Source organism: Dipodomys merriami, unplaced genomic scaffold (assembly GCF_024711535.1).
Source record: "Dipodomys merriami isolate MVZ:Mamm:240054 unplaced genomic scaffold, mDipMer1.0.p SCAF_51, whole genome shotgun sequence".
In the NCBI taxonomy this organism is placed as follows: Eukaryota; Metazoa; Chordata; class Mammalia; order Rodentia; family Heteromyidae; genus Dipodomys; species Dipodomys merriami.
The window spans coordinates 10,453,471-10,477,955 of NW_027206080.1; the positions used below are offsets into that span (position 1 = coordinate 10,453,471).

Below are 24,485 nucleotides of genomic sequence, written 5' to 3' on the forward strand. Positions count from 1 at the left end.
AACATATTAAATAGTATGTTATTACAAATATTTACTTAATTCCAAATACTAAATAGTAAATATTTAAAATATTAAATTATTTAACTTAGATCTTAATTATTGAAACCTAAGATAACTATGAATTTACTTTGTTAAATTTTTGTAGTTTGCTTCACATTTACTGAAAAATTTCAGTCCTCTGAATTAAAAGATAGTAATTTTTGTAATAGGATACTTTTCCAAGGTCTTAATTTTGAAATAAATTAAATTTTACAGAAAAACTTTGGAGTGTTACACAGAATGTCATATATCCTTACCTACATTTCTTGCTATAGTTGTCATTCATATTCTCTTGATAAATGTTTGCAATTTTGTATACTTACTATTTTTTCTCTGAGTCATTTGACAATAGTTTGAAGATACTATGTCTCCTCATCCACATACACTTGAGTCTGTAAGTCCTAGGAAAGGTTATCCTCATCTAAACCACTTATAACGGTCAATATTGGAAAATTTAATAGTGATGCAATGTTTTTATCTAATGTATTGTCTGAAGAAAGACAAACATTTCCAGTCTCCAGGCATGGAATCAAAGAGGAAGAGAAAGGGTGGAACCGCCCCTTCCCCACCTCCACCCCCACACATGACAAAAAGAAAAAGAATCAGCACTAATACAGGTTAGCTCAGCATCCTTATCTTCTACCTCTTTCAAGGAATATCCTCTTTCTTCCCAAGCTACACTGCTTTAAGATTTCTATATTTTGCCTCTTTCCACTGCCATACTCTTCTCACAAAAATACACTACAGTTTGCCATATAGAAATTATTATTTTTAGCTAGTGATTATTTGCTAATTGGTATTTATCTGAAAATAATAGACAAACTGAAGTGAATCCAAAAAGCATACGAAACAAGACTAAAAGATTTGTTTCCTTTGTATGTTCTTCCCCCTATGGTATATCCCCTGTTGTCACTGTATTTGATTCTGGTACCCTCGTATTGTATATTCATTTATTTGGAATTAGGGAAGGGAGGGGGAACACAGAATGGTGAGACAAGGGACAAGGTGGAAACCAATGCAACAGCAATATACATAAGACAATATGTTGGAAATGATCTGTACAACTTGGGGATAGGGGTGAGAGGAGGGAGAGTAGGAGAAAAATGAGGGAAGGGATAACAAGTTTGACAAGAAATAAACTTATTGCCTTACTTATGTAACTGTAACCCTCTGTCTATCACCTCAACAATAAAACAAACTCTTTGAAAAAAAAAAAAGACATAGTATGTCCAATAAAAAAGAAGAGTTTTCACTGAAGACAGAATCCATCCTAAGAAAGGTAAAATTGAGGAAGATGATGAGATTGTTACCATCCTGTATTTCATTACCCTGGAAGTGAACATCCTGGATCTGATAGGCAGCTATGCATCAGCACTTAGTTACCCTGAGATCCAGCTGCTCTTTAGGTGTCAGATCCTATCAGCTCACATAGACACACAGAGATGTCAAGACTGATGCTGGGAAGGTCTCTGTGCTGTCAGCACAATTTCAAATCCTGTCATTTGAATATATACCTGTTAGTCTTTACAGGCCTTTTGTTTACTATGGGCCTAGAACTAAGTAAGGATTTTAAAAAAATCACTTCACATTTTAATGAACTATTTCAACCTCCACATTTTCATTTTCTCTAAGAGGTTAGCATCAAAGCCTAGTTATTCTTTCCAAAGTGGATACAAAACTACAAGAGAAACTGGAGTGTTTTTACAGACTTGCATTATGAATAGGTGAATTTTATCTTTAGGATGTTTTTGCAGTTCCTATATCCCATTCTCCCTAGTAAGCAAGGGAACCATATTCCTTCCTGGTGCCTCTTAAACCCCTGGGCTCTTCCTTCCCATTGGCATTCTCAGTGCTGCCAGAGCATCCTTCCAATACATGAAGAAGTACTTAAAGTAATAAAATATTTGAAATATGGGAAGAGGGGCTTAAGGATTAGCTCTATGAGTATCATTAACAGTTGACACTTGTATATGCTTGTGGATGTATGTGTTGGTGTGTGTGTGTTCATTTATTTAACCGCACCCATTGAGTCCTTGTTATAATGCCATGGAATTTGGCAGTTTTCTTGTTATCTCATATTTTCAGTCTCTAATGCTTTTGTTCCCCAGTACTAAGATTGAACTCAGGGCCTTGAACCTGATAGACAGGCACATTCCCATTTAAGCCACACTGCCAACTATATTTTCTTTATTTTCAGAGATGATCTCAAAGATTTTTTCCAGGAACGGCCTGAACTATAATCCTCTTATTAACACTTTCAAAATATCTAGGATCAGAAATATGAAATATCAGGGATGAGGAGGTGCCTCAGTGGTAGAGTGCTTGCCTTGCATACAGGAGGCCCTGGGTTCAATTGCTCAGCACCACATAAGCAGAAAAAGCTGGAAGTGGTGCTGTGGCTCAAGTGGTAGAATGCTAGCCTTGAGCTGAAGAGCTGAGGGACAGCACTCAGGCCCAGAGTTCAGGACCCACGACCAGCAAAATAAATAAATATTATTTCTGGCTTGTTTGTTGAGATAAGGTCTTATTTGTTGCATAGGCTGGCTTTGAGCCAAGTTCATCCCTTGTCCTACCTCCTGCAGAGCTGGGATTATAGGCATTAGCCACAGCACTTAGCTCCAATGTTTTCTCACCTTTTGCTTCAGGGCTACATGCAGTCATTTCTTATGGTATGTATGCCTCCTCAAGAGCATATAGAAATAACAATGTAATTTTTCTGGATGATATCATTAAATGACAACATATCTACATGCAGAGATATGTGATATATCCTAGAAATAAACAAGAAGTATAAAAATTTTGGTATAGTCCTTGGATGATAAACCTGATATACTATAGGTCATATTCTCAGTCAGGTTGTACTTTTTCTTTAGGACAAGAAGTGATTTATGTTGGATTTTCATGCTACCTGACAAGGTGATCAGGAAAAATAGATTTGTCAACAGGTACTTACTTTCTTCAGATTATAGCAATAGGTACCTTTCTGCTCTGTCACTAAGGAAGGTCAGCTATGGTTAAGTACATGCTGAGGTCAAAGCTATACCCCAATTATAGATCTTTTTGTTTATTTTGAAAACTATGATCTCTCTGCTGTGGCTGTAATGTGTATAGTGTGGGAGTTAGACTTACAAACAATAAAAAGGAAAAACAAAAACATAAAAAGCAAACAAGCAGACTTTTCTTAGAGTATGTCCAGTTTTTTTAAACCCATTGCCTTTTAAAATAAGGAAGAGAGTAGGAATGTGCAAATTAAATAAAGATAACTTGTTAAAGGTTAACCAGTTTCTCATAGTGGTGTTACAAGCAAATGGCATAGTCATTTCTCTAGTTCTACAATATTTAGATGTTTTATTTCAGTCACATAGTGGGAGCTGAGAACAAATGTGGGTAAACCAGATACAAAATACCTTCACAGAACAGAAGCTAAAACTTATTCCCTTAATCCTTCAGTGTTATGAATCATATGTTTTTGTCTGGCCTCTAACTGTGAAGAATGTCAGAGTAGCTTTGTCATTGTCATGATTTGATATACAGAAAAGCAATGCTATCATGAATAGATCATCGTCATTGTTGTTGTGTTTTTTCTACATCTGTGTAATAAATTTCCAAATTTTAGGAGTTTAAATCATCTATTTGTTATTTTCTAGTTTCTATTGATTCCAAGTTAGGTATAGTTTAACTGTGTTCTCCAATGATGGTCTCACCTACTGGGATCAAGATTTCAGTCATCATAATTCTCATTGGGAGTTCTTGGTCCTCTTCCAAGTCCATTCCAATTGTTAGAAGCATTTACTTCCTTGCAATTGTGAGGCTAAGGTCCCTGTTTTCATACTAACTGTAAGTGGAGTTTACTGTGATGAAGTCTGTAACCCCGTGGCCTTCTCACAGTAAGGTAGCTTGCTTCTTCAAACGAAAGACAGGAATCTTTCAATCATTTGTCTCTCATTCCCTGTCTCTCTGTCTCTGTCTGTCTCTTTCCTTTTCTTCCTCCATTCCTTCATTTGTGATGAACCTTATTCAACTTCAGTATACTTAAATGGACTAAAATATCCCTCAACAAGGGAGCAACTAACCATTTGTATTGACAGGCCTCCCTCCTACTTAAGGAGAATGATTTTGAAATATATCTGGAAGACAAATCTGGGAGAACATTTAAAATCTTGCCTACAACTATTACTCAGAGCAAAAGCTAAACTCTAAAACACATGGATTGAAGATAGAAAAAATAATTCCACATCTCCAGAAACTTGTTCAATACAAAGTTCAGTGTAGTCTCAAAATAAAAAATAATGCTTTCTAAAATAGTGCAAAAAATTCTATCAATAAACTTATAAATTCCCATAGATTCTGATATGTGCCTTAAAGTATACTTGAACTATTACAATAAGAAGTATTACAATAAAACCAATAATGGGGCTAACAAAGATTAATGGCTATCTATATAAAAATATTTACTTCAGTTTTAGCAACCCCAAAACTGATAAAAACTCAGCTCTGTTTTTTATCTAGGACTGGTCTGTGAACTCAGGGCCTCATGCTTATTAAGCAAGTGTTCTACTACGTAAGTGACACCTCAAGCCCTAAACCACCATTTTTAACCACTATACTCCTGGTTGCTTGCTACAAGCTATTACATACAGAATACTGCATTCTCAAGAGGAAGAACCATCAATATTTAAATCATAACATTTTTCTGGAAGAAGAATAAGGTAACTTGATGACTCATTTTCACTTTTGGAGTATAAATACTGTATAACTTCTCACTTGGAGTGTGGATGAATATGTAAATATGATGGACTATTCTCTCCTTTGGTTAGATGACATTACATGGCAAAATAGCAGGATAGCCATTTTCATGGTTACACTTCGTTATTCATGACTATGTTAGCAGGCTGGGGAGGTTCCTCTGGAAGCTTGGTTCTTAAGAAGGTATATGTCTATGTTGTAAAAGGGTCTGGTGGCTAGAATAACCCCAGGAAGACATCTAGCATGAAAAATGAGGACCTCAGGCCTCAAAAGCACCTTCAGCCCTAAGAGATCACATTAGATGATACTTGAGTTTCACTTGGAGACCTAACAGAGGACTTGGCTAGGACATGACTCACAACCTCAACGATGGAAACTGTATGACAGTAAGTTTATATGACTTTAAGCTGCTCACTGTGTGTAGCTTTTCACAAAATTTGGAAAACTAACAGATGAGCCCATTGATAAATAAATGAAATGAAAAACTGGCAAAATTAATTGTAGGAATTGTTTGCAGTAATTATCAAATAATAATCCCAAATTCTCTTACCTAATACATACATTTTTAAAAGTAAAATACACCCAAAACAGGCATGTATTTTGTGGTAGTCCAGAGCACTACATATGACAAAAGAAAATTCAAATTCCTTAAATGATCAAAGAATGACAGATAAATGAGGATTAATAATAGAACTCTGAGATGGTTTAGAGAATTTAAGTATCAAGGATCTAGGTCATCCATGCATAGAATTTGAAAGCACTTACTCTGAAAGTTGTTCACTGAGAAGACTCGAGGATGGTAGAAGCCTGCTTTGCAAATGCACTGATAGGCTCCAAGTACAAATCCGAGGCCTTTAATTGGCATACACTAGGAAAAAGAAAACACAGCAATATAGTCATCGTCGATCATAGTTTATTTCACATTATGAAAATTCACACATATCCATCACTGAAAATGTTAACAAAACTAACACATTTTCCAGAAATAAAATGTCTCTTTTCTGAACTTTTATTTTAGGTTTGTTTGCTAACAGAAGTAACAATTTCAGCTTGCTTTCTAAATATATGTCATTATAGCTGCAGTTGCTATCTACCTTTAACTCATTCAGTTGCCAGAGGGTAATTACTAGACATTGTTTGTTTTTTTGTTATGCTCTACAGATCATCCTGTTGCCTTAAGAAATATTTATAAAGTCATATTGTAGAAGTCATTCCTTACAAAGTATTTCTGCCAAAGCAAGGGCACATAGGTAGTAGATAAACAGACACATGGAAGTTAAGTTACAGAAATTGCTCTTCTGAATTAAATACTCATCCTTGGAATAAAAACAAATCATTTTACATGCAAATATAACAGAGAAAAATACAAATAAATAATCCCAAAGTCTCTGTACTTAAATTTTTTCATAGAAAACCCTAAGCCGGGTATGAGTAACTCATGCCTGTAATCCTAGCTATTCAGGAGGCTGAGATCTGAGGATCGCGGTTCAAAGCCAGCCTGGGCAGAAAAGTCTGTGAGACTCTTATTTCCAATAAACCACCCAGAAAACCTTAGTGGCACAGTGGCTCAAGTGGCAGAGCTCAAGCCTTGAGCAGAAGAGCTGAAGGAAAGCATTTAGGCCCAGAGTTCAAGCCCCATGACAAAAAAGAAAGAAAGAAAGAAAGAAAACTCTTTTACATTTGCATAAAAAAAATGTCTTGGCCAGATTTGTAATTATTTCACACCAATAGACAACAGACATATCTAGGAAAATGTAATCTTGTCTTCTTTAACAAAATCACCAACCCAAGTAAAATTCAGTTTATTATTCTTCATTTTTGCTTCATTCAGTATATAAGCAAGAAATAACATCAGTTAAATTATGAGTACTACATAAGTAAAACAAGTGTTTCAAAAATCTAGTCAACACAAATTATTTTCTATTGTCTCTACCCAAGCCCCATCTCTTTGCTCTTTATCCACTCTAATCTTAAAGAATTTAGGATCTAGGAGGCATAAAGCTATACAGTGACCTCATAGGCCTTTGAGAGAAAATTCTAAATAATTTAAATAATAGTTCTGCACTTAGTTAAGCTTAAATGGTTGTCAGCAAGCTTAATATTTCATATATGAAATGCCAACAAACAGAAAATAAGGCCCTGAAAGCTAATACATTTTCTAAAGTTAGAGACATAGCAAGAAATCTTTGAAAAGGATCTTTGGAAAGGACCTTTTGCTAATGTAATTTTTTGAATATACCTCTTTTTTCACACATTTATATCCAATTATGCCTTACAATTAAAAATAGTTCTTTTTTTGTCAGTTGTAGGGCTTGAACTCTGGGCACTGTCCCTCAGCTCTTCAGCCCAAGGCTAGCACTCTACCACTTGAGGCACAGCGCCACTTCTAGTTTTCTGGGCGGTTTACAGGCTTTCTTGTCCAGGCTAGCTTTGAACTGCGATCCTCAAATCTCAAGCCTCCTGAGTAGCTAGGATTACAGGTGTGAGCCACTGGCACCTGGTTTTTAAAAATAGTTCTTGAGGAAAAGCAAAATAAGATGGTATATTTATATTACATAATTCAAGTGAATTAACAAATATTTACAAAATAAATTCTAAGGGCACAATGAGTTCCTATAGACTTAATAGATAAAACACTTTGTTTAGGTGTTAATCTGTACAACTTGTGTGAAGGGGGTTGGGGATAGGGAAAACAGGGGAAAAATGAGGGAAGAGGAAACAAGTTTGACAAGAAATGTACTTATTACCTTACTTACATAACTGTAACCCCTCTGTATAACAACCTTGACAATAATTTAAAAATGTGCTCATAAAAAAAGAAAATTGTGGGCTGGGAAGGTGCCTCAGTGGTAGAGTGCTTGCCTTGCATGCATGAGGCCCTGGGTTCCATTCCTCAGCACCACATAAGCAAAAAGAAAAAAAGCCGGAAGTGGCACTGTGGCTCAAGTGGTAGAGCACTAGCCTTGAGCTGAAGAGCTGAGGGATAGTGCCCAGGCCCAGAGTTCAGGCCCCACGACCGGACCCCCCCCCAAAAAAAAAAGAAAAAAGAAAATTGTTGGCCTGGCACCAGTGGCTCATGCCTGTAATCCTGGCTACTCAAGAGGCTGAGATCTGAGGATCCCAGTTCAAAGCCAGCCTGGGCAGGAAGGTCCATGAGACCTTCCTGGAGAATAAGCTACTCAGAAAACTGGAAGTGGCACTGTGGCTCAAGTAGTAGAGCACTCACCTTGAGCTGAAGCGCTGAGGGACAGCGCCCAGGCCTAGAAATCAAGCCCCATGACTGACAAAAACAAAACAAACACAAAAATATTGTTTATAAATATCCAGTTATATGGCAGATTAAATCATTTCTCTGAACTGTGTAAATCAGGTAAATTAAATATTCATATTGTATAAGTATTAGTATTGTGAAAAAACATAGTTAATAGATTTGAATTCTGACTTTATCACTTTACCACTGTGAATTTGTGTTTGTTTTCTTAACTTCTCTGAGCCTTATTTTTCCAATTTGTAGTACACTCATTCAACCATCCTCAAATGTAGGTTGAAGAAAGTAGAGCCATGGAGATGCCCTGGAATGGTTCAATACAGTATACGAGAGGAAGAGAAAAAACATTAACTTTAAAAAATTTGGGCTGAGCTATCCTAGGATGGAGTTGCCACCCACTTACTTGGGAAAAGCTGGAAGTCGAGTGAATTATAGGAAATGACTGAAAGTGTCATTTTGCAAAGGGTAAGTGTGGAAGTATCTATCTGAAGTTTAATCTAGTAATCAAGTAATAAGGCTATATAATCTAGTAATCAAGTAATAAGGCTATATATAATAAGGCTATATATATATATATATATATATAATTTGTACTAGACAAAAGTTGTCTAGTACAAAGTTTAGGAGAAATGAATAAAAATGATAGATAAATCTATAATCAAATAAGATTAAATCACTAAGGGAATGCCTACAGTGAAGAAAATGAGACCAAAGATATGATAGCTTTGGCACAAGCTTATGTAATACTCTACTCAAGGTGTGAAAGCAGGAGAGTTGTTAGGAAATGGAAAGACTTAGAAATAATTATATTAAGTGAAGTAAGCCAGGCCCAAAGAAACATAGGTCCCATGGTTTCCCTTATTTGCAATATCTAGTATATGTCTGAGTCAAACAGAAAAGGTCAGATAAGGTGATGTTAGGGAAATGAACCCTAAGATATGTATTCAAATGTTTTTTTTTTCTTTCTGTGATTGTTTCTAACACATTTGTAAGATTATTTCTTTGTTGCTTTGTATGTCCCAGTATAACCCCTGTATTTGATGTCGGTATAATTTGTGGAGGGGAAGGGGAAAAACAAATCGTCTAAATAGGGATACAGGCGGACCCATTGCAACAATGAGATGTACAAGACATTATGTCGAAAACGAACTTTACAACTTTGGTGTGTGTGGGGGGGGAAGCGGGGAGGATTGGGTGGGGGGGGTGGGAGGAGGATGGGAAGGGATGGGAAGAGGAAACAAAGGAGGAGGCTACAATGCTTGATAAGAAATTTACTCATTATCTTGCCCATGTAATTGTAAACTCTCTGTACAGTATTTTCACAATAAAAAAATAAAAGAAAAGAAAAAAGAAAAAAAGAAAAAGAAAAAAAAGAAAGCAGAAGAGTTGCAGTTTGAGGCTACCCTCAGAAAAACTTAAAAAATTTTAGTTATTTGAAAAATAACTAAAACAAAAAATGTCTAAGGGCATGACTCAAAGTAGAAAAGCACTTCTTTGGCAAGGGCAAAGCCCTGAGTTCAACACCAGTACTCTCTCCAGTTTCCCTGAAAGTAATCTAGCTACCACACTAGTCACTCCACTAAGTACCATGGTTCCTTCATCTGAGTAGGATGACTGAGTAAGCATCCCTTCCTTGCCTTCCTCCCTCACTACTCCATCCTGAAACTGCTTGTTAGTTTATATAGGGTGGCTTCTAAAAGAAGATGACCATAGCTCAACCACAAGACACATCAGTAGCTGTGTTTCTCCACCAGAACCTCCAAGCAGGCTCTCCAGAAAACCTAGGTGTAACTGGATAGGATGAGGATATTCCAAGTGCCAGTAAGTTAGATGGAAATGATACTAAAAATAGCAAGTTAGTAGGATTTTATTATTTGAGTAGCCTTTGATGCTACACCATAATCCGTGGAATTTGTTTTGAGTTACACCCAGCAAAGATTTATCCAGGTAAATTGAATCTTTTTTTTTGTACACACACACACACACACACACACACACACACACACACACTGCACAAAGGGGTTACAGTTACATGAGCAAGGTAATGAGTCCATTTCCTATCAAGCATGTTAAACCCTCCTTTATTTTTCCCCTACCATCCCTTTCCTCTCCATTCTCCAGCTCCTCCCTCTTCTCCCCCACCTTCCCCCAAAGTTGTAAGGTTCGTTTTCAACATACTATCTTGTACATCTCATTGTTATAATGGGTCATCCTGTATCCTTATTTCAGCATTTTGATATTTCTCTTCCCCTAGCAATTCCTGCACTGGAATTTGGAGGTTAATGTTATTCATTTAAATAGCGCTAGTTTCCTGATGATATGACTCAACACTGCTAGAATGACTCAGATGAGAATTGTAAATGCTTGAGAGAAAGTCTGAAAGTTTATTGAAATAAAACTATCTCTCTGTTATTAAGCTATCTTTAGAGCTGAAATGAAACTGAAGATATAACTAGTTGATTAGATAAATATTGTCCCCCCAAAAGTCCCTTGAATATTAGAAAAAATGTTTTCTAATTTTATTATGGAAAACACAGCAACATGAATTACTAGTTACCTCAATCTTTTTGTTTTATTATTAAGTTCTCTTAATATCAAGGAAAATGAAGAAAAGCTTTCAGTTAGTGAAGATCAACAACAGTGGAATTTTCTGCTATATTCACTCTACCTTCATGACCCTGAAGCCTTCATAAAACTCAATGTGCTCACATTGACATGACATGGAGTGTAAAATGGGTGTTGACTTGTTTTGTGTTAAGGAATGTAAATTTGTACATGCCATACTTTCTTGTTCCATCTACCACCTACCTCTACAACCCGTTACTTCCCAAACAAATGAACACATTTTCAGAATCAGGAAATTAATATATCTAGTTTGTTTGTAAAAATTGCTCTAGCCAAGTATGCTGGCTTATGCATGTCATACTAGCTTTTCTTGAGGCTGTTATCCCAACTACATGAGAAGCATAAATAAGAAGATTGTAGTCTAGGAAAGTAGGGCCAAACAGTAAAACATTATTGGAAAAAATAAAGAGCAGGGTGAGGCGAGTACCAGTGCCTCATACTTTTAATCCTAGCTAAAGAGGCTGAGACCTGAGGACTGTGGTTTTAAGCCAGATAGGCAGAAAACGTTGTATGATTTCACTTATATGTAGTTAATTGTAGAAACTCATAGAAATTGAAAGTAAAATGGCAATTACCAATGACCAAGGAGTCACTGAATAGTTATAGTATTGATTTTACAAGACAAAAACTATCCAGGGATCTGTTATACAATATTGGGAATATGGTTAACATTACTAAACTGTTAAAGTTAAAATTTAAGTGTTATGCTATGTGGTTTTAATGATGTTTTAGTATAAAATGGCCTTTTATTCTTAATGACCTGTATGTTGTACATGTTGCAGGTTATACTATAGTTGCTGACATGCAATTTCATCTCACATGTCACAGTTGCTAACTCCTGGTTAACTATAATTGCAGAGTAAAACCTGGACAGCTTGACAGTCCTGAATATTTTTATACAGTCATGTTTTCTAGCAGTGAAATGACTGAAGTAAGAGATGTACAGGGAAGTCTTGTTTGGCATTTAACAAGAGTAATATTTGTGCCTAAGAAATAATATTTACACATGATTTTGAAGACAAACTAATTTGGGGTAAAAAGAAAAGGCAAAATGCAAATACAATAAATTTCATATAATTCAAAATCTTTAAGAAATGTACTTTAAATACCATATTTTTTCTTTATGTTTGGTTATAGAATCTTCCTAAAATATAAACCAGTTTCTGGACTCTTTGAACTCAATACTGTACACAGAATTTAATATTTTTCTTCACAAGTCAGAAGCATTACTTTGAACAATAAGTACTGAATTATGTTGAAATGCACTAATAGTTTCTAGAGGTACTGAAGTTTAATGACTATTTTCTCATACTCTCGATGGCCCAGTCTGTTTTTCCTTTTTTTTTTAAAGCTACCAGTGATCATGTTTTAATTTTAAAATATTTACCTTTACAAGTTGTTTCCTTTCCTTAAGTTATGGTTATAATTGCTTGTATACTTGAAAAGTGGATCACCAAATATGCTAAGCAAGAGTATACGATATAATAGCTGATAAGGCACACAAAATAACTAACAGTTAATGTTTACTGTTTACATATATACCAGACTCTGATTTAAGTGAAGCACAAACACTAATTCAATCCTATTGCAATTCTGCTACTATCTCCTTTTTTAAAGACATGATTGTGTGAAGACAGCTAAAGCCACACTGCTATCAACTGGCAGAGCCAGGAGACCTCAAGCAGACAAGCTTCACAGAGAACAAGTGGAAACAGAGTAACCCTGAAGGCCATAAAATGAAAGCCAATCCTAGTGTATGAATGATTTAAAATCTATTATCATTGTTCCAAGACTTATATTTTTCTATTCTTCTTGGTCCCAAGCAGTAGTCTGTTACATGGATTAGTCTGCTGGATCGTTAAATTTCAAATAAATGAAATGATGTGTGTGTGTGTGTGTGTGTATAGATAGATAGATAGATAGATAGATAGATAGATAGATAGATACATGATTTTGAAAACAAACTAATTTGGAGTAAAAAGAAAAGGTAAAAATGCAAATATAATTATATATATATATATATATATATATATATATATATATATATATATATATTTCCTCCCTGTCCCTACCCCCCAACACCAGTGGCTCATGCCTGTAATCCTAGCTATTCAGGAGGCTGAGATCTGAGAATTGCAGTTCCAAGCCAGCCCAGGCAGAAAGTCTGAGAGACTCTTAATTCCAAGAAACTACTCAGAAAAACACGGAAGTTGCACTGTGGCTCAAGTGGTCTTGCACCTGTCTTGATTACAAAGAGTCTCAGGGACAGTGCCTAGGCCCTGAGTTCAAGCCCTACTACTGGAAATAAAAGATGTATATATGAAGCTCAGTGCTATGATTCATATATATAATCCCATCTGCTTAGGAGGTGAATATTGGAAAGATTACACACAAGGGCAAAAAGTTTGCAAGACTACATTTCAATCAATAAAAGCTGGATGCAGGGGAGAGAACCTGTTATCCAAGCTACATGGGAAACATATATAATGAGATTTTGGTCCAGGATAAGCCAGGCTAAACTGTGAAACACTGTTCCAAAAGTCATTAAAAGAGAAAGGTCTGGAGGTATAGCTTAAGTGGTAGAGTACCTACCTTGCAAATGCAAAGCCCTAAGTTCAAACCACAGTACTACCATGCCACCAAAAATATGAAATTATATATATATATTATATATACATATATATATATATATACATATATATATTAGAAATATATTTAAAGAAATCCTACAACAGTTCAAATTGAAAAAACAAAACTCAGAAACTAGGTGCCAGTGGTTCACTCCTATAATCTTATCTGCTCAGGAGGCTGAGACCAAAGGATCAAGGTTTGCTGTTAGCCTGGGCAGACAAATCTAAGAGACTTATCTCCAATAAACCAACACAAAGCTCACTGTAGAGGTGTGGCTCAAGTGGTAGAGTGCTAGCCTTGAGCAAAAATTTAAAGGTGAGTGCTAGGCCTGAGTTCAAGCCTTAGTACTGGTACCAATAAAAATTTTAATTAATTAACAAAACAACTCACCCTTCCCCATGTAGAATTCACCAACTCAGATGTTAGAAGACAAACCTTGATTACAGGACATATGGGTATTTCTTCTCAGTCTGAATTTCCTGAAAACAGCAAACCCTTGTGTCTCTGGTAAGTATTAGGAGGCTCAATACGCAAATACCTACGCAAATGCATAGTTCCACACCAAATCAAGCAAACATAGACACAGAAAGTAAGAGGTTTCTATGGAAATCCACACTGCTTGTCACTTTTCCCCCTTTGGTGGCAAATAATGGTTCTGCCTCACTGTGATTAAAGACTCATATAATTCCAGAAAGTCTCCTGCTGCAGTGACTTTCCAGAGAAAAAGAAGATGGCAACACTATAGAAGCATAAAGAAGAAAAACTTGACACTGGCTAGATGAAGCAGTAAGCAAATCTTGTAGATTTAAAAAAATGCAGCTTTTATTTAGTGGCTAGTTTATGTGTTTGGTTTTCTTAAGTTCTTCCTCTTAGCTTGTGAAGCACTACTGGAAAATGTTGTATCTATCAATTTAGGAATGAGTTTTTGCAGAACTTGGGAGTAAAACACATCAATTAAGATTAACATGCAGTGTCTTCTTCCCCACAACCACTTGCAAGTTTATTATAGCAAAAGAAATCACTTGAATAGAGGAAATGTTAATGACCTTGAGACACTGATAGGATGCACATCACCCACAAATTTCATCAAGCCATCTTCTAAGAAAATAAGAACTCATGAATAACAAATAATACAGTATTTCACGAAGGAGAAAAAGAACTCCATTTGATATCTATAATTCAGTATGTGCCAAAACCCAGTTTAAAACACATGATCCATTGCCACAGAATTTAGAGGTAGTGGCAGTGTTTTTTTTTTTATGATATTGCTCAACTTTAAAAGGAAGCACTCTTCTATTATTAATTTTTTGAAATGTTCTCATTACAGAAAGTAGAGCTAGCTCTCAGAAAATAGGGCTCAAGGATAGCAACACAGCATCTGGCACAGACACATTCCAAGTCTGCAAACTTTACCCTGACTTGCAGCAAGATGCTTTGTTGGGGCTGAAACGGACTCAGGAAAATGTCAGATTGCATTTTACAGGGAGCAAGCCCCGGTTTCTAGCCCCTCTAGAAATTACATTTATCAAGCCTCAGGGGCTTGATAAATGTAATTTTTATTATAAAAAGTGTTTATTTTCCCGCTGCTGCCGCAGCTCTCACCACTACCTCTCTCTGTCTCGAATTTGTCAACAGCATGAATCAAGAAAAGTTAGACAAACTTCAGGTCCATATAGGGGGCAAGGGTACCGCTTGCAGAAAGATTAAGGTGGTACATAGGACAGCTACAGCTGATGACAAAAAGCTTCAGAGTTCTCTAAAAAAAACTGGCTGTGAAGAATATAACTGGTATTGAAGAGGTGAACATGATTAAAGATGATGGGACGGTTATTCATTTCAACAACTCCAAAGGCCAAGCTTCCCTCTTGGCTAACACCTTTGCAATTACTGGTCATGCAGAAGCCAAACCAATCACAAAAATGCTTCCTGGAATATTAAGTCAGCTCAAGGCTGACAGCTTAACAAGTCTCAGAAAGTTAGCAGAACAGTTCCCACAGCAAGTGTTGAATAGCAAAGCACCAAAACCAGAAGACATCAATGAAGAGGATGATGATGTTCCAGATCTTGTAGAAAATTTTGATGAATCATCAAAGAATGAAGGAAACTAAACTCTTTTCTTTTGGAAGCTGGAATGGACTAGATTTAACAAATCAGCTATGTGGTTCCAAAGTTTCACAGACATAGAGAGCATTACATCACTAGTACAGTAATATAAATATTTTGTATATTAACAATGCTGTTTATTCAGCATGTTTTATACTTTGATTTTGCATTTTGCACTTCCAGGACTATACTTTTGGTTAAAATTTGAAGTAGTGGTGAGGCTGTGAAGGTGGTTCAGTGGTAGAACACTTGCCTTGCATGCCTGAGGCCCTGGGTTCGATTCCTCAGCACCACATAAGCAAAAAGAAAAAAGCTGGAGGTGGTACTTTGGCTCAAGTGGTAGAGCGCTAGCCTTGAGCTGAAGACCTGAGGGACAGCAGCCAGGCCCAGAGTTCAGCCCCACGACCAGACCCCCCCTAAAAAATATGAAGTAGTGGTGTAGTTTGGGGGTGTTTTGGTTTCAGATTCTTCTTTTTTGAGGGGGTATCTTTGGTATATGTATGTATATGTATGTGTGTGGTATGTGTGTTCACAGTGGAGAGCAAATTGGAAAACAGTTCTACTTATCCTCTCCTTCCCTAGTAAAAATAAAAGAAATCTTTCCATTTGTTACCTTTTTTTCCCAATAATGCACAGACTTAATGAAAAATGAGTGTTTGACTTCAGATCTAAAGAGTTTTATTTTTTATATCATTGGAGGTCTGGTTTTAATTTACTTGGTTAATTATCATAGTTTTCATGCATTTTCTGGGTTTAAAATGTCTTGCAACATTTTGCCATCCCTTGTAGATGAAGTGTAACAAGTTGGCTATCTATGGTATTATTGCCTTAGGTTCAAGCTACCTATTCAGATCCAGAAGAACTTCTTTTACTAGCTTTCTTCCTGATAGGCTATTTCCCTCTCCTTTTGGTTTTTAAATAGCCTGATCAGTGTTTGATAATTAATATTCTTCCTCATCTTCTGCCTAGCCTGAGAGGGATGTTCTCCATTCAGAGTGCCTCGTACCTCTTTTTGTAAGATTTTGTTCCCTTATCTTGAGGAACAGCAACTCCATCTTCAGCTTTTTATTTCTCCTCAATGTTACCGTTTGGTAGACATCAAACTAAAATAGCATGTGCTTTCTTTCTTTTTTTTTTTTAGCATGTGCTTGCTAAAAATCATTTATGCCAGCCTTATCCTGAATCCTAGCTGTCCTCAGGAACAGGTGCAAGAATGCCTCTTTTCCGGCAAAGCTGACATTTGGAATATCCTTTTTAATGAGGAAAAAATAGGCCATAGACTCATCCTCTAGCACAAATGGGCATTCCATGACATGGTACTGGCCTCAAGAGGATTCCTTCATCACTCCTACTCTTGGCCTTGAATCTACCTCTGGGTTAGATCTTATTATTGTAACTGTTCACAACACCCTTTGCATGCTTTGAGGGGGGAGCATTATAAAACACAGTATTTATTTATTTTTTCACTTTTTAGAGGTCTTGGAGATAAGTTGCAATCATTCACTCATTTCCTTCTTGCTATCTGCTAAAAGCTTGCATTTTGCATATCAGCATTTTATTATATACAATATTTTAGGATAAGATTTAGAAAATCTTTAATTTTTCTGGCCCATCACTATATTAACTGCAGCTTAACCTTACAGAATTCCAGCTTTTATTTCAAGGTAGATATCTTTATTTGATACCTTACAGCATTCCAACTTTTGTTTCAAGGTAGATACCTTTACTTGTATTTAAAGTTCAAGACCACATCATGAGAAATCTGTAGACATAAAGGCATCATTCTTGTGGAGGTTTTTTCTTTTTCATCCAAACACCTCAAATTCTATTTTATAAATCTTTTGATTTTCCTGTTATGTTTTATTAATATATGGACTTAATAAAATAACAGTAATAATAGTACAAAGGAAGACAGTAAAAAAAAGAAAAAAGAAAAAATATTAATTTTGACACCTGCTAGATAGCACAAAACTAGTAACACTGTAACTCACTGAATGTACAATAAATGTTCTCATTTAAGAAACAAGACAAGGAAGTGGCGCTGTAGCTCAAGTGGTAGAGCGCTCGCCTTGAGCTGAAGAGCTGAGGGACAGCGCCCAGGCCCAGAGTTTAAGCCCCACGACCGACAAAAAAAAAAAAAAAAAAAAAGAAAGAAACAAGACAAGGTCAACAGACAAATGTAAATTCTTAATATGTGAAATACTTATAAAAATTGAAACTCTTCCCTCCAAGAAACCACAAGCTCAATATGATTTATCTGTGCTCCACAGCAGATACACACTCCATGCTCCTTTTGGTCCTAGTTCATGAGTACTGGGGACCTTGTTTTCATTCTTTACTTTATTACTCTTGTGTGGTGATCTCTGCTATTCACTATTTGTTCCAACAACAAATAACAAAGTCATAGGCTGGTTCTGAGAGATATCACACCTCACAAGTGCAAGAGAAAAAGCAGAGCTGCTATAAATATATAACCTGTTCTAGTTACAATTAAAGCCTCATGTGTGTCTGGTTTTGAGCATTCCATCTTTAGACATAAAATTAATTAGTTTAAAGATACCAATGATACAAAATTAACAGAAAATTTTGAGATTATGTATCTTTAAATGCAAACTGCTAAATTCAAGATAAATTGAAGTAAAATATTTTGAAAGTAAAATATTTTGAAATGAGAATAAAAGTCAATACACAGAAACCCCTTCCACTACCTTTGAGAAAACCAACAAATCACCCACAATCGGTCCTCACCTCTCATTTAAAGCTAATTAATCCCCCTCCTTTGGGTCTAATCTTCTCAAACACATTCCTAGTCTCTTCATCAAGCAATAATGCCTCTTTTTGGTTTAATTTTTTTCCTTTCTACTATTTTCCTCATTATTAACTATAAATATATCAGCCATATAAAAACATAATGACAAAAATAAACCTTCACTCAATTCTAAATTCATCTTCAGTTACTATCCAAGATTCTTCACAGCTTTAGTAATATACTCATCTGCGCTTGTCTACCTTCTACCACAAGGCAGCTCTCATCACCCACGCCGATACTGCCAAACACACAGAAATATCTGTGTCATACAATGCAGTATTACTTTTCAAGGCATGCTTTTTTAACCGTTCTGTGATGATTCCCTCCTTCAAGAAACACTTGCTTTCCTTTTCAAATTTCTTCTTATTTTCTTTATCAGTTCTTTCAATATATAACTGTCACTCCTTTTTCTGAACCTATCAGCTAGAGTTTGTACCCTGATAGTTAACTCTACTTTTCCTCTCCATGTTCTTTCAAAACTTTGATGCATATGTCAAGGTCAGCTGCTTGGTTCTAACTGCAGAAGCCTGGATTCGAAACTTTTTGCTTTTTCTTTTGCTTACAAACTTCTATCACTTTGCCTGCTAGATAAGTGTAAAATCAAGACCCTTCTTTGCCATTCCTATTGCACTACTAACTAAAGCTCCCATAATCATTCAACAACTGTTTCATGCATGATTACTCAAGTTGGTATTCCACCAATCACGTCCTATGAGTTAACGAAAGGAACATCACTTTTCTTATTGATTGCTATTACTTTCTTGAAGACAACATGAAAAAGTTCTTACTGTAAAAGTTAAAATAATGAAGAGTTGAAGTTTGAGACATATACCTTAGTTGAAGATTTTAAACATTTTAAACATAAAGGAGGTAAAAAGTTTTAATAGATTGAAAAAATTATACAAGAAATTCACAAAACAGTTGCATTTATAGACACTAACAAAGATGAAAACTGAAATTTAAAATGAAAAGTCATTTATAATTACAACAAAGAAAAGATTTATATCTAAGGATATAAATCTAATTTGAAGTTGCTAAATATTTCAAAGTAATACTGAAATAATACATTGTATTTTCTTGTCATATCAGAAATCATTATTATAAAATATAGCTAGATATGTACAGATGACCATATAAGATGATGTTAAGCAAAATGAACCCCAAGATAGGGACATAAGTGGTTTCTTTCTTGCTTGCTATTGTTTCTAATGTATTTATAATGTACCATGTGATTTTTTTGTTTCTTTGTATGTTCCTCCCCCATGGTATAACCCCTGTTTTCACTGTATTTGATGTTGGTGCCCTGCATCGTGTATATACACTTTTCTAACTTGGGGAGGGGAAGGGAAAAAACAAAATGCTTAATGGGGATATAGGTTGACCCATTGTAGCAATGAGATGCACAAGACACTATGTTGAAAAACGAACTTTACAATTTAGGCAGTGTCAGGGGAGTGTATTTGTGGAGGTGGGAGGGAAGGGATGGTAGGGGAAAACAAAGGAGGAGGTAACAATGCTTGATAGGAAATGTACTCACTACCTTGCTCATGTAACTGTAAACTCTCTGTACAGTATTTTTACAATAAAATATAAAAATAAAATAAAAACATATAGCTAGATATGTACATATGACCATATAAGATGATGTTAAGCAAAATGAACCCCAAGATAGGGACACAGTGGTTTTTTTCTTTCTTGCTATTGTTTTTAACATATTTATAATGTACTATGTGATTTTTTTGTTTATTTTGTATGTTCTTCCCCCACGGTATAACCTCTGTTTTTACTGTATTTGATTCTGGTGCCCTATATCTTGTATATAAATTTTTTCTAATTTGGGGAGGGGAAGGGAAATAACAAAATGCTGAAATAAGGATACAGGATGACCCATTGTAACAATGTGATGTACAAGAAGACATTATGTTGAAAGCGAACTTTACAACTGGGGGCGGGGGAAGGGAGGAGCTGGGGAGGTGGGGAGGTGGGGTAGGGGATAAACAAAGGAGGAGGTAACAATGTTCAATAGGAAATATACTAATTACCTTACTCATGTAACTGTAACCCCTCTGTAAAGTTTTTTCACAATAAAAACATATATATTTAAAAAATAAAATATAACTAGAAAACAGTATGTCTGGGAATTATGTAATATATTTATTTTTATGTGACATTTTGATTAAAAAATAAAAATCTCAATGGAAATTTTAAAAACATTTAAAACCAGGTAATAATGTAATATGACATAAAAATCTAGTAAATACAACTAAATCTGTGCTCATAATTAATTTTTAGTTTTAAATTCACATAATAAGACAGGCATCAGTGGCTCATGACTGCAATCCTAGCTAGTCAGGAAGCCAAGACCTAAGAATCGTGTTTGAAGCCAGTCTGGACAGAAAAGCTCATGAGATTGTTATCTCCAATTAACCACCAAAAAAAAAAAATCCAAAAGTGGAGAGCTGTGGCTCAACTGGGAGAACACCAACCTAGGCCATAAGAACTCAGGTACAGCATCCAGGCTCTGACATCAAGTTTCAGGGGTGGCACAAAAGAATAAAAAGTTTTAAAAAATTTAAACATGTGTAAATTCACATAGTATAATGGAGGACTGAAAATGTTTTTATTAATTCAAAAGAAGATAGATTTAATAAATAATTAGAAAGAATTGTAAAACAGATGGTAGGCTTAATTTAAGCAATGACAATAATTATCTATATCTATCTATCTATCTATCTATATATATATACTCAAAATATTTCAAAGAAAATATAAATACTATAAAATTACATGAAAAACACAAAAATCTTAAAAATGAATATACCTTGAATACAAATATACATAAATATTTTAAATAAATAGTTGGAAAACATACTGTCTTTCTTTGGAACCCATTAGAAACAGATCCTGAAACAAATATCTGAGTATCAGTATTTAGAAGGTAATTCTAAATTGATTGCTGGTGACTAATGCCTATAATCCTAACTACTCAGGAGGTTAGGATCTGAGAATAGAGAAACAAATTCATGAGATGCTTATCTCCAGTTTAACCACCAAAAAGCCAAAACTGGAGGCATAGCTCAAATGATAGAGTGCCAGCCATAAGCAAAATGGTTGACTGAAAGTGAGGATCAAGTCTCCCTGAGTTCAAGACCCAGTACACACTCTCTCTCTCCCTCTTTCTTCCCCCTCTCCTCCCACATACACAAGACAATTGTAAGATAAAAGAGAGGGGGATACAGTAAATAAGATAAAGGTAACAATGCTTAATCAAAGGAGGTGAGATTCTTACAAATGAGTATTAATTCTTTTAGGGAATTCTAGAACTTCAACTCAGAACAAAAGTCACACAATATCATACCCCAGAGTGATTTAGAGTTATTCCTAGAGACATTCGTTTTCTGGCATTTGGACATTCCAAGAAACAGCCCTGAGGCAATGGGAAATCCAGCCTTGCACTCTAATCAATGGCAAGACCTGAAAGAAGATGGACATGGCAATGGTATATATTCAAACAATACACCATGCAAACACACACTGAAAAAAGCTGTGCAGCTCAACAGAGTAGGTCTTAAGGTATTAACAGATCTTTTAAAAAGAACATTTACAGAGATAAAGATGCCAATTCATAAGGACAGGAGCACAGTTCAAACTTAGTCACATCTAACATTACACTTTTAGTTTATATAAAGTAACCTCTATTCACACAAAAAGCCTATCTTCTTGCAGAAATTAATGACAATAAAAATAAATAGAAAGACATACTATATGCATAAATGGAAACAATATCATGATATTTGCACAAATTCATATAAAGGACTTCTGAACTGGCAATCTAATCCAAACTTTATATAGACATGTGTTCAGAAATGCAAAGAACTAAGAACTGTGAAAAGGGGCTGGGAAGGTGGCTCAGTGGTAGAGTGTTTGCCTTGCATGCATGAGGCTCTGGGTTCGATTCCTTAGTACCACATAAGCAGAAAAAGCTGGAAGTGGTGCTGTGCTCAAGTTATAGAGGGCTAGCCTTGAGCTGAAGAGCTGAGGGACAGTGCCCAGAGTTCAGGCCCCATGACAGAACCCAATCCCCCCTCCAAAAAAAAAGAATTGTGAAAAAATATCTTGAAGAACAGTAGAAAAGTGAGAGATTTACTTCACAGATTTATCAAGACTTTGTAGAGCAACAGTAATTGTAGCAATAAGATATTGAAACAAGCCCCCTAATATTGTTGGCCATATATTACATTGGGAAAATGTAAAATGTTATATTTAAAAAAATAGGATATTTAAGTCTGGCACTGGTGGCTCGCACGAAGGCCTGAGGACTGTGGTTCAAAGTCAGCCCAGACAAGAAAATCCATAAGACTCCTATCTCCAATAAACTACTCAGAAAAAACCAGAAGTGCTCTGCATTCAAGCCCCAGAACCAGCACGTGTGTGTGTGTGTGTGTGTGTGTGTGTGTGTGTGTGTGTGTGTGTGTGTGTGTGTGTGTGTAAATGATATTTGTTTAATTAGGGAACAAAGAAAAGATTATTGAGTAGTGAACACAATGCTTTCTGGAGTAGTGGTAATGTTTTTATTCCTGTTAGGTTCAATGGTAGTTACATAGGAGTGCTATATATGAGTTCTTTAAAAAATTTTTAAGGTTGATGTACAGAGAGAGGGGTTATAGTTACATAAGGTAATAAGCACATTTCTTGTCAAACATTGTTACCCCCTCCTCATTTCCTCCCACTTCCCCTTCCCAACTCCCCTCCCACCCAAGTTGTAACGTTCAGTTCCAACATAATGTCTTGAGTATTGCTGTTGCACTGGCTCACCCTTTGTCCTTTTTCTCACCATTTTGTTATTCTCATTCATATCCCCAAATCAGATAAACTTATATATGAGACAAGGGTACCAAAATCAAAACCAGTAACAACAGGGGATAAACCAAAGAAAGAAAAAATAAGAAGGAAAAAAGAAATAATTTCACCAAGTACATTAAGAAAAAAAAGAAAACAAAAATAAAATAAAACCCCTCTTGTTTCCATATCTTGAGAGTTCATTGTGATTAGCATCATTTTATATGGTCATTTGTATGTAGCATTTGAGCTATTGTGATCCTCTGCTAGGACTAAGAAACAACCACCAATTAATCAGTGGGCTAAAGAATTAAAAAGAGACTTCTCTGGGGAGGAAATAAGAATACAATAAACACATGAAGAAATGTTCAATATCTCTGGCGATAAAAGAAATGCAAATCAAAACAACAATGAGATTCCACCTGGCCATTATCAAGAAAACAAATAATCACTGATGCTGGAGGGGATGTGGCCAAAAGAGAATGTTACTACACTGTTAGTGGAAATGTAAACTGGTTCAACCACTCTGGAAAGCAGTATGGAAGTTCCTCAAAAGACTAAGCATAGAAACCCCTGTGATCCAGCAATCACACTCCTGGGCATTCTCCAAATGATCACAAACAAGACCAAACTAAAGCTACCAGCACAAGATGTTTATCACAGCATTATTTACCATAGCTAAGATATAGAGCCAACACAGCTGCCTCCAGTAGATGAATGGATCCAGAAAATGTGGTATATATACACAATGGAATTCTATGCTCCCATCAGAAAGAATAACATTTCCCCATTAGTAAGGAAATGAAGACTTGGAAAAAATCATATTAAGTGAAGTAAGCCAGACCTAAAGAAACATAGGCTCCATGGTTTCCCTTATTTGTAATAATTAGTACATGGGTTTCTTATTGTAAAATTTTTTTGGTTAATACTATGGTTGTATGCTTTTATGTAATTTTATGTTTCAGTAAAGACATTACAAATTGATACTATAGCTATTTTCCCATAAAAAACCTCTTAGTTCCTTTCTCTTTTATTCATATAAATTGTTATTTAATATTATGACTTACTTGAAAGAATCATAACATTTTAAGTATTCCAGTTTTGATGATAGAGATGCAATCTGTGTATAGATATTTAAGGAGGAACTTCTAGAAATTAAAAGCAATTCTGCCAAAATTATGTAAAACTCAGAATGTATTTGCATGCACTAAATACTTGGCTGCTTCTCACATATTCAGAAACTGAATTCACATTTGCATTTCCCCAGTGAAATTTTGGAGAGTTTTTCAATATAATTAGCAAATCAGCTAAGAATAAAGGGCATGAAACTAAACCATAAGTCAGGAACTATCATGTCTATTAAATGCTGAATCAAACTAAATCCTATTGTTCTAAATGGCACTGAGCTTTTCTTTTATTATGGGG

General features: G+C 35.5%; 1 protein-coding gene and 1 pseudogene across 1 annotated transcript in view; one reads left to right on the forward strand and one right to left on the reverse strand.

Annotated features, from left to right (window-relative positions):
- Gpr158 (G protein-coupled receptor 158) overlaps positions 1 to 24,485 on the reverse strand; it is a 361,348-nt gene that overhangs the window by 152,576 nt on the left and 184,287 nt on the right. The window contains exon 3 of the mRNA XM_069998300.1: positions 5,551 to 5,653. Within this exon, the coding sequence (XP_069854401.1) occupies positions 5,551 to 5,653 (103 nt within the window). The remainder of the gene's footprint in view (positions 1 to 5,550; positions 5,654 to 24,485) is intronic.
- LOC138810914 (transcription factor BTF3 homolog 4 pseudogene) lies at positions 14,946 to 15,417 on the forward strand (annotated as a pseudogene).